Source organism: Vigna radiata, chromosome 5 (assembly GCF_000741045.1).
Source record: "Vigna radiata var. radiata cultivar VC1973A chromosome 5, Vradiata_ver6, whole genome shotgun sequence".
Lineage (NCBI taxonomy): Eukaryota > Viridiplantae > Streptophyta > Magnoliopsida > Fabales > Fabaceae > Vigna > Vigna radiata.
Genome location: NC_028355.1, coordinates 13,251,486 through 13,267,562, shown reverse-complemented (window position 1 = coordinate 13,267,562; position 16,077 = coordinate 13,251,486). Strand labels below are relative to the sequence as shown.

General features: G+C 33.4%; 1 protein-coding gene across 1 annotated transcript; it reads left to right on the top strand.

The window, feature by feature from the left end:
* Positions 1–661: 661 nt before the first annotated feature.
* Positions 662–4,564, top strand: LOC106762514 (protein disulfide-isomerase). Its single transcript, XM_014646477.1, has 11 exons — positions 662–957; positions 1,282–1,312; positions 1,405–1,692; positions 1,771–1,959; positions 2,047–2,172; positions 2,516–2,653; positions 2,735–2,854; positions 3,025–3,142; positions 3,683–3,795; positions 3,937–4,179; positions 4,281–4,564. Exons 1-10 carry the CDS (start codon positions 677–679, stop codon positions 4,174–4,176), a joined length of 1,644 nt encoding a protein of 547 aa, XP_014501963.1. The 5' UTR covers positions 662–676; the 3' UTR covers positions 4,177–4,179; positions 4,281–4,564.
* Positions 4,565–16,077: the final 11,513 nt, after the last annotated feature.

Genomic DNA, 16,077 nt, shown 5'->3' with positions numbered 1-16,077 from the left:
ATATTAATAAAAATAACCTAATTGCATTTATTTCCTTTTTAGAAAAAACTTAATTAAGACAAAAAAAAAACTAAAACAAAAAATTATTTCAAATAATATTAAGACCTAGCAACTAATTTAACTTCATCATATTCATTGTAGAGAAACATCTTATATTTAATTATAATATAATATGTAACTAAACGTGAATTCCGTATTATATACATACATATATATATATATATATATATATATATATTTATATTTATATTTATATAGTTTATATCCATGTAATTATAGAATGGTTTTTGACTGTTGTATTAATAAAAAAAATAATCCGGAAGAGTCAAAAGATGTTATCAAGAATAAACTTTATTTCCTTAATCAATCTAACAGCAAACTGGGCACGCAATTATTCAAATCCATCGGATTCGTTCAGCCACAAATATTTAATATACACCTGACCTACACGGGATTATGAGCACCCTCAGAAGCATTTATCCGTTAATTAAAGCCCTATTATTCAATATCAGAGCCACCGGTTTCACTGGGATGCTGAAGAAAAGAAAAGAAATGTTGAGTGACAAGAATGGTCGAATAAGATTTCGCCACGTCATCAAGAGTGCCAACGTGGGGACAGGAGATTCGTCAGCGGTGGCCGATGTCCAAAATATCTGAGAAACATAGCGCACGTGTCATGCGGTGTTCTTACGGGGTTTCTAACTACTACAAAAACCCCTCTCGTGACCTTCTCTTACACCTCAATTGCTTTCACAGCTTCCCTTTCAAAGAAACAATGGCGCGTAGGGTTTCGATTTGCTCCTTCTTCTTCGTCTTTGCACTTTCTCTTATCGCCTCTCAGATCTCTGCGGAGGAGTCCTCTCAGACTAAGGAATTCGTACTCACACTGGATCACTCCAACTTTCACGACACTATCAGCAAGTACGATTTCATCGTTGTCGAGTTCTACGCTCCATGGTATGTTTCGATTCTGTTGCATTTTTACTTGTTTTTATTTTATGCTTCATCTTTACTCCTTCTGATCTGAGACATTTGCTTTGACTTTGTCTACATCTCGCTTTTGTTAATTTCCTGTTGTGATTTTGTGTCTATACTGATGCCCTCATTTTAATCTGATTTAATTTTTGTGTTTTGGATTTACTTCTGTGGTTTCGTTTGAATTGACTGTGTTTGATTTGATTTTTGAATCTGTTGTTCCGAATCGCTTCACTGAGATCTATTGTTATTGAGATTAGTGCATTGTGGTTTTCACGTGATATTTGTTTTTATTTTTCTTCTTAGGTGTGGCCACTGCAAGAATCTTGCTCCTGAGGTAATTTTGGTCGCCTTTAATTTTGGGGTTTCCTTTGATTTGTTGTTGTAGGATTGTGCGGTTGATGATTTTTGGCATTTTTGTTTCTGCAGTATGAGAAAGCTGCTTCAATCTTGAGCAGTCATGATCCTCCGATTGTTTTGGCTAAAGTTGACGCCAATGAAGAGAAGAACAAAGCTCTTGCATCGGAATATGATGTTAAGGGATACCCCACACTTAAGATTGTGAGGAATGGGGGAAAGAATGTTCAGGAGTACAAAGGTCCCCGTGAAGCCGATGGCATCGTTGATTATTTGAAGAGACAGAGTGGTCCTGCTTCAACTGAAATTAAATCTGCCGATGAAGCTACAGCTTTTATTGGTGAAAATAAAGTTGTTATTGTAAGTGATCGATTGTTTAATTTTTCTTTATTTTAACTCATATTGGCCTGTAATGATGATATATTCCTATGATTTCAGGTTGGAATTTTCCCGAAATTTTCTGGCGAGGAGTTTGATAACTTTACTGCCTTAGCAGAGAAGTTGCGTGCTGATTATGACTTTGGTCACACCCTGAATGCTAAACACCTTCCAAGAGGTGAATCATCAGTCGCTGGCCCTATAATTAGGTTATTCAAGCCGTTCGATGAACTTTTTGTTGACTCCAAGGTAGTGTTGGTTTATGTGGATTAATTTTACAATTTTATTTGATGTTTTAATCTAATACTGGGTGTCAAAATTAACTTGTGCTTGCAGGATTTCCATGTGGATACTCTAGAGAAATTTGTTGAGGAGTCCAGTACCCCTGTCGTTACTGTGTTTAACAATGATCCTAGCAATCACCCTTTTGTTGTCAAATTCTTCAACAGCCCCAATGCAAAGGTAAATTTGCTGTTTAAGTGAATTTTGTTCTTTCAATATTGAACTTGAGATTTCCGTATTAATAACGTTATTGCAGCTGAATTTTTATTTGTTAAATACCTCCATGGTTTCATTAATTGCTATAGCTGGGTAGCAGGGCATGGATTTAAATAGAGGTTTTCAATTGCGGCCATTGGGCTACTAGCAGCTTTTTTCCTTCTGTAATCTGAACAAAATATCATTTTCGTAAACCAGTTTTCTTTCTCCTACCCTTCCTGTTCCATAATATTTATTATTTCCTTTGTTTTGGTTGTATACCCATTTTATCCTGTGTTCAAGAAACTTAAATTGTTGATATTGGCAGGCAATGTTGTTCATCAACTTCACTGCTGAAAGTGCTGAATCTTTCAAATCAAAATACCGTGAAGCTGCTGAGAAATTTAAACAACAGGGTGTAAGCTTTCTGGTTGGAGATGTAGAGTCTAGTCAAGGAGCTTTCCAGGTTTGTATCAAAATATGTAACATTCAAAATATGTAGCATTCAATATCGATATTTGACATTGAGTATGGCTTGTCTTGACAGTACTTTGGACTGAAGGAAGAACAAGTACCTTTAATTATCATTCAACATAATGACGGGAAGAAATATTTTAAGCCCAATTTGGAAGCCGAACACATTCCAACTTGGTTGAAGGCATACAAGGTTATTCTTATTTCTCTTAGTGGCTTGTAACGTAGGCATAATTCAATCTGGTTTATTACTTTTAGTGGTATATGTTTGCTGAACTCTTTAATTTAAAATTATTTAATTGAGTGCTATTTGTCTTGGAAAGATATATATAAATCTTTAGATTTTCTTTCTGAATATTTCAGGAGGGTAACATTGCACCATATGTGAAATCTGAACCTGTTCCTGAAACTAACAACGAACCAGTTAAAGTGGTAGTTGGGGAAAGTCTCCAGGACATCGTTTTCAAGTCTGGGAAGAACGGTATACTTCATTTTTTCTAATTTGGTTGTATTCCATGGACTATCAGATTTTGGCACACACTGTAATCTTAAAAAAAATCACGTTTCTAATGTTCCTTGTTTTTGATGGAGCATTACGGTCCAATTTCGATATTGAATACATCTTTACTTTGTATAATATCATCAACCTTTACGAAAAGCTGATAGATATGATTTTATATTTTTACCGCATTTAATTTGCTGGATCTGTTTGTATAGAACTTGGATTTTTTTTTTTAATCAGAAAGTGTGTTAAACATTAGACGAATTTCTCTTCATATATGAAATTAAAGAATAACAAAATTGATTAGAATTTTCATTTATAATCTAAATGCTAATATGACGAAGTTTTCATCTTCTTCAGACAACTATTTATCTTTTATTATATATAGCAGTAATTATGTCCATGATTATATATGGTAGTAATTATGCCCATAGTAGAATCTTTCATGCATCTGCATCATTTTTGTTAGTGGTAAACCTTTATCAGTCCATTATAACTGCTAACACAAATACCTTGCAGTTCTGCTGGAGTTTTACGCTCCCTGGTGTGGTCATTGCAAACAGTTGGCTCCTATATTGGACGAAGTTGCTATCTCATATCAAAATGATGCTAATGTTATTATTGCCAAACTGGTAAGAATTGTATTCAGTTTTCAGCTTCGATTATTATGATAGTATATCCGTTTCTATAGATGCTGGGAGTAACTTCGAGAGTTATATTTTAATTTTCTTTCTGTGTCAGTCACATTCTACATGTTGTTTGTCACTTTCCAGGATGCAACTGCCAACGATATCCCAGGTGATACCTTTGATGTCCAAGGTTATCCAACCCTGTACTTCAGGTCATCAAGTGGAAATCTATTACAATACGACGGTGGCAGGACCAAGAAAGACATCATAGAATTCATTGAAAAGAACCGGGACAAACCTGCCCAGCAAGAACAAGGAACAGATAAACCTGCTCATGCTGAACAAGTAAAAGATGAGCAAGAATCAGGAAAAGATGAGCTTTGAAAGGTAAGTTTGTGCTAATCATTGGCTGCCCATTTTCATTGCAATGTCCAACTCTGGCAGACTTTGATTTGCATTTATTTGATGTAGTCTCTCTTTTTTTGCAGGAAAGAAGTTGCACCTCTCTGGGGATATAGGCACATAGTTACATGTGGGGGGGGTGTTAACCCCGTTGTATCTCTTTATCACAAGTTTTAGGTGCAGACTATCTTTCTCCTTTTCTTTTGTATGTTAGAGAAATAAAACGGATTTTCTTTGGCAGAGTAGAGTTTTAGTTTTGGAAAAGTTGTAGCTGGAATTTGAATTAATTTAGTCATGCTTTTAGAACAAGATTTCCGGTTCTTAGTCTTCTCTGGGCTATAATTTATATAAGATTTTCAATTCGGTTTAATTTTCTTAATCGAAATCCAATTGATATACATCATAAATAAACGCGATTTTCAAATCCCATTGAGTAATTGTTGCTCTACAGCCAGGTGCTACCAAAGCAAGCCTTTTGTTTTGCCTTTGCGTTAAAATTTGTTTTTTGTAACTTGTTCCCAAAATGTACGTTTTCTACAGCAAATGTTTGCTAAAAAGGACGTCTGTGGAAATTAATTGTGATTGAATCAGTTTTTATGACTACCATTTTGAAATTTTAACTTAAACAAGAATGTTAGTTGTTCTAAAGTTTTGTCTGGGGTTTAAAATCTCGTGTCTCTTCTTGTAAAGACTTCACACTGCTATCAGAATTTCATTTCAAGAAAGTGTAGATACAATGGAATGATCATTACTGAGAGGAATGCATTCTAATACGGACAAACTCACACTTGAATGAGTAAAGAAACTCCTACTTGAAGAAAAGATTATTAATAATTTAAGATAAATTCAAAATCTCATATTAAATAAAAATAAATAAGAAAAACTCATTAATTAAATTAAGGTTTTGAATTAAAAATAATATCCTGATATTTTATAGACAATTTTGAATCTCCCAACATAAGCCTTACATCAATAACGTGCATCCTCCGCAAAGTAATACTGTGCCATTTACTTAAAAGCTTTTACATCTTCTCACGACTAAAGAACGTACATCAATAACGGACTTCTTTTCCAGAGCAAAATCATTTATATAAATGTGAGCTTCTAATATTTTACTTTTTTTAAAAATATTATGTATATCTGTCATAAAATATTTTGCTAAGGTGAAAATTTACCAAAATGCTACCAGCCTAAACTAACCAGAACATTATTACCACTTTCTATAAATAATTTAAGTATCAATTTATCATTGTTTAATAAATCTTACCTTTCAATTTTTACACATTCTGTCAATTTCTTAAATATGTAATAGGGTTAACCCTTTTTCAAAAACCATACCATTCTATCACATGTTTTCCTTATAAAAACAACGTCGTTTGTAACTAACTTGATGTCAAAATATATAAAAGCTATAAAATTTACATATTAAATGTGCAAAAATCAAACTAGTAAAATTGAAAATTTTGAAAACCTAACGATAACATCCATGGAAAGAACTCGCATGGTGAAATTTACAATGGACTAGACAACCTTAAATTTCTTAATTGCCAACATTAATTTTTTCTAATAATAACGTTCAAATAATTTAATTAATGCAAAGTTAAAATTTTTATAATTTTTAATTTCTTTTATTTAATTGATTCTTTGCTAGTTTTATGAAAAGAGAGTTCTTTCTCCGTCCTAATACACACAAAAAATCAGTCTTTCTCATTCTCCTATTCTTTTAGGCCTTGTTCACTTGAGTGGATTTGGGAGAGAGTAATTGAGAGAATTTGAAGATAATTTTTTTGTTGTTGTTTATTTGAATAAATTTCGAGATAAGTAAGAGTAGATTTAGAAGTAAAATTTGTGAGGATTAGTGTAGGATTTAATTTATATGACAGATTAAAAAAATTTACTTCCAAATTCACTCTCACTTACCTCCAAATCTATTCAAATAAATAAAAAAAAAAATTATCTTTAAATCCTCTCAATTACTCTCCCTCAAATCCACTCAAGTGAACAAGGCCTTAGTTTCATTCAGTTTTCCTCTTCTGAAATTATTCTGAATTATTCTTATATTATGTTTAGAGTTTTTTGCTAGTTTTGAGATCTTGAAAAGTTCATATTGTATATGGAGCACTTACGCAATACACCGCGGATAAGTCTTTAAGGACAATGACTCTACACGTCCCACAGATAAGTCTTTAGGGAAAGTGACTCTACAACAAAATTTTCAAACATTAAAATTCATTTAAAATGCAAGTTAAACAAACATTTATTTTTTGTAGTATTAATTTATGCGTGTAGATTTTAACGGGGAAGACCTGTTTGTATACTTAGCTTTACATACACCCCTCTCGTATTAAAATATATGTAATTTAAAGAGCATTGTGGGTTTAAGTGTTTTTCTTTTTTTATTAAAAGTATAAAAGTTGTAATCGTTTGTTTTGCCGTGTAAATTCTCAATTTATTCCGTAACAAATTGAAGTGTTGACTAACAGATCTCTAAATAAGTTTTTCGTGCAAACGAGTCGTTGAAAAAAATTTCTTTATGCTTATAAGTTCTTTCATTAGTGATATTTGTAATAAAAATTCACATCAAAATTTAAACATTATTGTGTCTCTTAGACATAGGGTTCAATATGAGTGAGACACTAATCACCATGGTTTAACAACCAATGCAAACTTATGCTAAGAATTTTACTAACAAACTACTCTTGTAACTTAAAGTCATAATAACTTTTCCTCTTTCTTTTTCTAATGTTCTTAAATTTGAGAGCATGACGCTCAAAAAATACACTTTTGAAAAAAAAAAGTTTTCATTTTGAAGAAAAAAAATTAAAATAGAGAGAATATTTTGATTCTTTTGACTTTCTATTTTTCTATGTATTTTTAAGGTTTGATGTTGAGATTTGAGTGTCAAAGTTTAGGATCATTCTTTAGTTTGTGTTGATAGTAGAAGTGGAGGAAAAGCAATGGTGATGGTTTTGTGATTGTGTTTTGGGGGGTGGAGTCTTGCTTGGACATGAGGTCATTGCTATATATGTTGATAAAGTAAAATTTATGGTTTTAGCTTTTATTTCTGTGGGTATTGTTCATTTATCCACTATGTCTATTTCTCCTAACATGGGAGATTTATATGAATTGGACTTATTTTTTGTGATTAATTTAGGTTTTATGGACTTTTTATTGTTGTTTTATTGTGATTATTAACATGGAAGATTTATATTTTTTGTGCACTAGAGATTTTGATGCATAATGATGAACTATTCAATGACTCATTTTCATATATTTAGGTGTCATTCTAGTGTGTCTTACAACAAAAGTCACATAGGAGTGGAAAAATGTTCTACTATGATATTTATCTAGTATAAACTTTTGTTAAGAATTTTACTAAAAATGAATGACTAAAAGTATTTCAATTAGTCATTTACATGACAAAAGTTATTCTAAAACTTATCAATAAATATGTTTTTATTTAAGGACAAAATGGGATATTTTTTCTAGGAGAAATATTGTAACATGATAGAAATTAAGTACAAATTTTCGTAAAAAAATCATCCAAATTCAGCTAATAATCTAATTTATCCATTTGTTTCAATTAGTAATATTAATTGAATGTTTTGTTTTGTAATTTTTTTTTAACTATGTCTTCTTAGTGGTCTAATAATATGTGTATAAGAAGTTACCATTTACAATTTAGTAATCAACAATGATACAAAATATTTTGCTTCTCTAACACTGTGTTCGTTTGAAGGTAATTTCTTGTTCACGGTGATTAGTACGGATGGATTTGCGAGAAAAGTGACGTTCCTTTGCGCTGATTTGCAGTGATTTGCAAAGAAAGAAAAGCAACGATTTGCGAGATTTTACTGTGCAATTCATCTCGCTATTTTGGTGTGATTTGCGATGATTTAGGCATAAAAGACTAATATGCCCTGTACTATTTCATTAATTCCACGACAAAATTCTGCCATCCATAATATAAATAAAGAAAAATATTTTCTTCTTTAGTTAAATAATCGATTCCCAACCATGTGATTAAGCCACCGGCGTCACCCAGTCCATTTCCGCCACGCATGCGCCCTCGTTTTTCGCCCCTATCAGTCCCGTTCTTTCAGGTCATCTTCAACTTCTCTCTTCTATGTTAGATCCTCGCAGAACAACATTCCCGGCGAGATAGGTCCCGATACCATTCTATTCAAGGTTGAAGCCGTGTGATTAAGTTGAAGACAAAGAGAGTGGTTAATGGATGAGGAAGAACGCGGTTGGTGATGAGAAGCAATTGCATGAAGATGAGGAAAGCTTGAAGCAGCGGTTGAAGAAGAGATTTTCATGGGCATGTATTTGGTTCCACAGAATATCGTATCCGGTTCCAGCATTTAGAAGAAGTTTCAAAGAAGGCGTATTCGGTTACGAACTTGGGGTATCCGGTTCCAGGCAATGTTTATTCGATTTTGCGCCGTTGTCAACGTGCATGGGCTGATGCGGTTAACATGTTCTTGGCCTCCCATGGAAGCAATGATGGCTTTGGGGTTGAGGAGAAGGCCGCAGAGGATGGAGGAAGCAACCACCATTGGTCGATGAGGTCGATGATGATGAAGAACAAGCTCTCTAGCATGGTGGAGGATCAGCTATGATACCATGGTCGTTGGAGCATTGGAGCAGTGTTAGAAGGTGGAGGAGATGATTGATGGCCGTGATGTCTTTCCATGGTTGATGGTGTGCACTGTAAGATGCAGAGGTCCATCCGGCAGTAATGCAGCAGCCCGAGATCCAGCGATTGGTATGTAAGGGTGAGCTTGAGAAATTGGGTTTCATTGGAGGAGAAAAGAATGAAAGGAAGAGAGGTAACTAATGAGTGGTATGTAACTGCAGATGGGAGAGAAGATATCAAATGTCGTGATGATAGAAGAAGAAGTGAGTTTCATTGTAATATTAATGATAATAATTAATAATAATAATAATAATAACTAATAATAATAATAATTAATAATAATATTAATGATAATAATTAATAATAATGATAATAATTAATAATAGTAATAAAATAATAATAATAATCAATAATATTAATGATAATAATTAATAATAATGATAATAATTAATAATAGTAATAATAATAATTAATAATAATCATAATAATGATTTTTTTCTCTTTATAATAATAATAATAATAATAATAATATTAATAATAATAGTTATTATTATTATTATTATTTCAATTTACTAAATTACCATTTTTTTATATTTTAAAAATTAATTTTTATTTTTTTCTCTTTATAAACATTTTTACAATTAAATATAACATTAATAATTATCATTTTATATTATTTTAATACTTAGGGGCATTTTGGTAATCTTCAATTTCTATCAATTAACAAATTTTTTAAAACTATTCAACAACATTACTTCTGAAGTTCTCAAAAGTCCAATATATAGCCAGCTAATCTGAATATGAAAGGTCAAGTCTCAATTGCCACTAATAATCGATTATTGTAAGTGATAATCGATTATTCAAGTCCGGCGGGAAAATGAAAATGAGGGGACACATGTCGGGCTTTTATAGGCGACGCTATCGAGAAGCGGAACAGTCCTGTAATCTGAGTCCTTGATCGTGCTTCAATTGAACGGTGCGATGCGACTGACAGTTTCAAAAAAATTGGCTATAAATAGGGGTCCTTTGACGGTTTCAGACTTACCTTTTACTTGTTACTTCTACTGTAGTCGTTCGCCTTTGCTCTCTAATCAGGTAAATAAATGGCGATCACAATGTCTTCTGTCACATCAATCAAATTCTACACTAATTCTCACAAACTTCACCCTCAAATCCACTCTCAATTACCCACAAATCCACTCAAAAAAACAACAAAAAAATTACCCTCAAATCCATTCAAATCATCTCTCTCAAATCATGTCCTTCAAATCCATCCACAAAAACACACCCTAAAGGATAATGTTGATGATTTTCACACAAAAAAGAATGAAGTCGAATGTATATTTGCTTTTAGTAATCACTCTAGCAAACTACAATCTTTGTTAAATGCATATAATATAGTGCTCGTAAAAGGGAAATGAGAAATGAATACATACCATAAACATATTAAAAAGTATATAAGTGAGTGTCTTTTTTAAAGATTCAAAACTTCATTAATAATATGATTAATGTAATGTGATGTATTTAATGACATGTTAAATTGGTAAACTGGTTTTTTTATCTGGAAATTATAAAATGATTGCGTTAACTTTATAGTTTATAAAATAAAGTTTATATATATATATATATATATATTTATGCATGAAAATATCCCATAAAAGCCTATGATTTGTTTCAGCGTACAACAACATTAAGAAAAAGTTGATGATACATGCATTGCAACTCAGGAAAGTAAAAGGATAATGATATTTTAATAACTCTTTTTTTAACAACTTTTTGATAATAGGATACGGGTCACCATTTTATTGACACATACCTACAGTGTAATGTTTACAACATACACAGACCTGCATAACAGTTTCAATCCACAAACAAACCTGCATATATATTGTCCAAACCAAAATCTTTCGTTCATTGATGAAAAATCATAAAATACTAACATTATCATCATAATGTATTGACATCCAATATGTTCTAACAATATCATAATAGCAATATCATCCAATTCTAAGCAAAAATAAATGTACCAATATCATAATGTAGTAACATCTAAATGTACTAACATCACTATGATCAATAACAAAATGAAACTAAAATTGTACAAAGTCTTCAGACGTATCTTCATCGTCCTGCTCATCTGTAGATGGTTGGACTGGTGTGGGCTGGACTGGTCTGGGCTGATGAGGGACAGCGGGTGACAGGGAGGGTCGTTGCTGGGTCGGAGGGACAGTGGAAGGAGTGTCTGAAGTTTGAGGCAGCGCTCTCATGACCAGGGACTTGAAGCTTGAAAACTCGTCTCTCAAGTCAGTGTATTCGTCCCTCAATGCACGGCTTTCCTGGTCACGTTGCTCTAGTAGCTGTGTCAAGCGCTGGATGGCCTCGTCAGCAGAAGGGGTGGAAGAAGAAGAAGGTTGGTGCTTCAGTGTGCCTCCTCTTGATGTTGTATAGTTTGCAGCAAGTTGTCCTGCACCGTAGACTCGTCCCTTTTTCTTCCCACCAACGACATCGACCCAGCACTATGTCCTACGAATGTCGTCATCTGCATTACTCGCATTATCTGGTGTAGGAGCTGACCCATGTTCGGATCTAACCTGTGAAAGTCTCGTAGAAAATTCTTCCTGTTGAAACATTACAAACAATGTCAGGGAATGATACAATAACATAATCATGTGGATTACTAATACTAGGAGTGCTATTTACATGAGTCTTGTGAGATCTTTCATCAACGAATTCATTAGTGCCCTTCCGAACATGGGTCTGTGCAAAGACCTCGTCAACATGGACCGCCCGTCCAAGAGCTTGTGCCTGTAACATAATTTAGACTTATTAGTGATGCAGACGCCTGAATGTATGGGGTAAACCCATCAGAGCATAAACCAAGTCTCACGTTACGCGGTTCACTAGCAAAGAACGGATGTTTACGATTGAAGTGCTTCCAAGCTTCACCATCAGAAGGATGACGCAAAACTCCTTTAGTTTTGTTACCATCATGCTATGTCATGTGTTGTTATGTTTGCATTGAAGTAAACATTCTTTGTAATCTTGGAATAACGGGCAAGTAGAACATTAACTTTAAGGGAATTGGTTTTTTTGCCTTTGTCCTGCATGCATCGTATGATATCGAGGAGAGCCACAAAACTTGCATTCAACCAACAATGCATCATTTTTGCCACTGTCATTGTCATAGAATAACATACATCCATTAACACAACAATCAATCTTCTTGGCTTCCAATCCCAACATTGAAACACATCATTTGGCTTGATAACAATTCTTCTGAATAGAATTGTTTGGTGGTGTCAAATCTAAAATCAATTTTGTATAGTGATCCACTGCTTGATTGGAAACGTTCCAATTAGATTTACCAGCCAAGAGTCTAATGGACACTGACAATTTTGACTCAGATGAACTTTCAAATACATACCTTAGAATAAGTCTACATTAGGTGAATTGACCAATTATCACTTTAAAAGCTCACTTTTTAGGTACTTAAGAGTCAAATTTCGAGTTTGACCTTATTCTTTGCTTTTCACCNCNTTCCTACCTTNATTAGACTAAGTTAGACTTGTTAGGATGTTTACATACCTTAGAATAAGTATACATTAGGTGAATTGACCAATTATCACTTTAAAACCTCATTTTTTAGGTACTTAAGAGTCAAATTTCGAGTTTGACCTTATTCTTTGATTTTCACCACTTTCCTACCTTTATTAGACTAAGTTAGACTAGTTAGGATGTTTACATACCTTAGAATAAGTCTAGATTAGGTGAGTTGACCAATTATCACTTTAAAAGCTCACTTTATAGGTACTTAAAAAGTGATGACTGAAAATGTGTTTGTGCACAAAGGATGGATAATGACCATTTAAAGAGTGCTCACAAGTTTGTAATGACACAATACACGTGCACAAATGTTCCAAATCCACAAAGGCACACAAAATGACTCTAAAAGTTTCCAAAATATGCAGAAAATTTCTCCAAAACCAGGAAATTGTTGTTGAAAAAAGGGGAAACATGAATGGCCAAAATGAGTGGTATTCTATTTAAAGCTCAAATGAAACATCCAACACATTTATATTATGAGATTGAATGTGTGCAATCACTTTGACAGCAAAGATATCAAACACATCAGAATCCACTGGTTCACTTGCAATTTTCAAGCAAATTTGGTGGTTTAAATAGTGATTTTGTGCATTGATTGGAAAATGACCAAAAGAACAGTGCACATAGCTTCCAAATGGAAAAATACACTTGCTCAAATGTAAAGAATGCACTGAAACATCCAGATGCAACAAATCATAACAGCTGTAGTCAATTATACAACAGTTTTAAACCAAAATTTGCACCAGAATTTAAATACTCAACTGGAATCAAACTAGACAACACAAATAAAACTCATGGAAGTCCTAATTGACTACATCTAACTATAGAATAATAGCTAGGAGATGTAAAATGGCCTAAGACACACAAGGATTCAAAGGAAGGATGAGGAAGAGATAGAGAATTGGAAGGATGGAGATAAGTCTTAAGAATCCTTTAGGTATTATAGAAGATATGTAATAACAGTAGCAGAGACATGAGATTGTTGTCAGCCACACCTTCATGAACATCACAATTTCATCATCCATTCTTTTTTATTCTTTTCTTCCTTCAATCTAGGTGGTGGAATGTTTCTGAAATGTCACGGGAAATTAGGAATGATGTTGATTCAGTTCCAATTTTTAACTCCTTGATAACTTATTTCTAGATTATGGATGAGGATGAGTATATCGAGTTAAAGCAAATTGAGATGGGTAGTTGATTTAATAAATGAAATTGAATGAAGTAATTTTTGAAACAGAGTTCAATTCTGAATATTACTTGATTGTCATGAAACGAAAATGAATATGCCTATAGCATATCTTACAACAATAAGTTCCTTACTATGGCAACATTCCCTCCTAATCTTTGTCTTCAATTTAGTTGCTCATTGGTTTATACAGACTAAATCTCTATTACAGACACTGTGCAAGCTGACATTTTTAGAAATTGCCTCATTTCTCATCATATATGGCTCCATCTCACTCTTCCATCACTTACACACTCATTCTCTTTATGCTTCTATCCACTAATTCAATCATAACAGGTATGTTATCAAGCATGAACATTTACTTTTACCTTGAATAAGATATTATATAATACAGTGTTTGCAAGATAATAATTGAAGCCAATATTAATTATATACATATATAATATCAATGCCGACTAATGCTAAGTTATGAAAGATTCATTCTGTCAAAGTTGTTTGATTTTGATACAATGGAACCAAAATTGCACATCTAACAGATTATGGCCAACTCAATTTACAGTTCCCATTACTAAACTCATCAGAAAGAACAGGGGAATCAACTAACCTCAAAAGCTAAATGCTTGACCAGACCACACTCTGCAGACCACCACCCCTACGTCGTCCTGAAGCAACCTCCACGACCCACCAATAGCTAAATGCTTCACGATGCCACACTCTGCAGACCACTAGCCCTACGTCGTCCTGAAGCCAACCTCCACGACCCACCACCACTGGCGCAAACGCGAGCCACCACGACCCACCACCCTGTCGCAAACGTCACGAAGCCTACCCATCCAAACTGCAAACCACCAGCCACCACCGAACACACCTCACCATCAGAACCCTTACACGAGAACGACTTATGGCAAGCAAACTGTACCTCCCAAGAACGCAATCAACTTCTAATGGCAATCGCGAGAGAGACGAGGGAAGGGAAATTCTGAAATTGGGGGTATGAGATTTCTGAAATTGGAAGAAGGAAACCCAATTTTTAACTTAAGTGTATCGTGGACATTACCGAGGACTGAAAGCCCTCGGTAAATTATTTCACCAAATTTTTACTAAAGGACAACATGCCGCCGGTAAATACCTCTCGGTAATTAACGCATTTACTGTACAATCAATATAAAAGATATTATCTTATTTATAATTATGTTGCCCCACCAATTTTTACATTGATAGATTATAATCAATACAAATAGTTGATTTATAAGTGTTTTTTTTTCACTAGTGTACACTGTGGATAGTCTTTTCGATGTTGGAACCAAACTTGCAACAAGAGTGGTAGATCAAGTCTATGTCCCCATACTCCTTTCGAGTTTTGCTATATGTATTCTTGTAATTTGGTGGGCAAAAATTATGGGGAGAAAATTGTATGGTTTTAAATGGTTTTTGATTGATTTTTTTTCTTTTTCTTTTTTCTTACTATTTTATTTTTATTTTAATACGGATTGGGGCAACCCTATTTCTCCTATTAATATATTTGTTCTTGTTGATAAAAAAATATTTATACTTGAATAAGTCGAAATAATAAGAAATCAAATGTTTAAATACAAATGAAAGAAAATTGGAAAATATGAAATAGAAGCAGATGCTGCTCCATGATTAAAATAACCTACCCAAGAATAATACATCCCTTTTCAGTAACAGTGAAAAGATTATTATGTTTTTTTTAAGGTTTAAATCATTTTTTGTCCCTATGTTATAAACTGATGTTCAGTTTAGTTTTCGCTTTTAAAAATGTCAACCTTTGGTCTCCAAATTATAAAAAATGTATCAAATCAGTCTCAGCCGTTAACGAAATCAATGAAATATGTATCAGATCAGTCTCATCTATATTCTTCCATACTTGTGGCCTCTTTGAAAATTGCAAAATCTCTATATCTGGATGACAACTTGGTACATATTTCATTGATTTCGTTAACGGCTGGAACTGATTTGATACATTTTTTATAACTTAGGAACCAAAGGTTGACATTTTTAAAAGCGAAGACTAAACTGAAGCAGCTTATAACTTAAGGAAAAAAAAAATGATTTAAACCTTTTTTTAATCAGCAAATCACTAATATACTATAAACGAAGTATTCAGGGTAATTCAACCTAAAACACGCATGCTAAATACCAACCTTTCCTCTGCATATCTGTTCATTTTCATCCACCACGACCTCCTTTCGATTTTAGTTGTTCCTTGTTCGTGTTCTACATAGTACCATAGCAAGATTCACAATCTCTGAGATAACTCAACGTGACTTGAGCACTAAACGCATAGTTGAAGCTGATTCAAATGCATAATTGGCCTTAAGGAAACTGACAGCAACACAGTAAATAAGACTACTTATCGAAAAACATAGACACAAAGATAATAACAACAGAAAAAAGGGCAATATATGCATACGCTAGATGAAATGACGTAGAT

Coding starts and splice junctions, on each gene's coding strand:
- LOC106762514 (XM_014646477.1), top strand. CDS start 677: ATGCGGTGTTCTTACGGGGTTTCTAACTACTACAAAAACCCCTCTCGT. Junction 958..1,281: donor GTCGAGTTCTACGCTCCATG/GTATGTTTCGAT, acceptor TTTTCTTCTTAG/GTGTGGCCACTGCAAGAATC. Junction 2,173..2,515: donor TCAACAGCCCCAATGCAAAG/GTAAATTTGCTG, acceptor TGATATTGGCAG/GCAATGTTGTTCATCAACTT.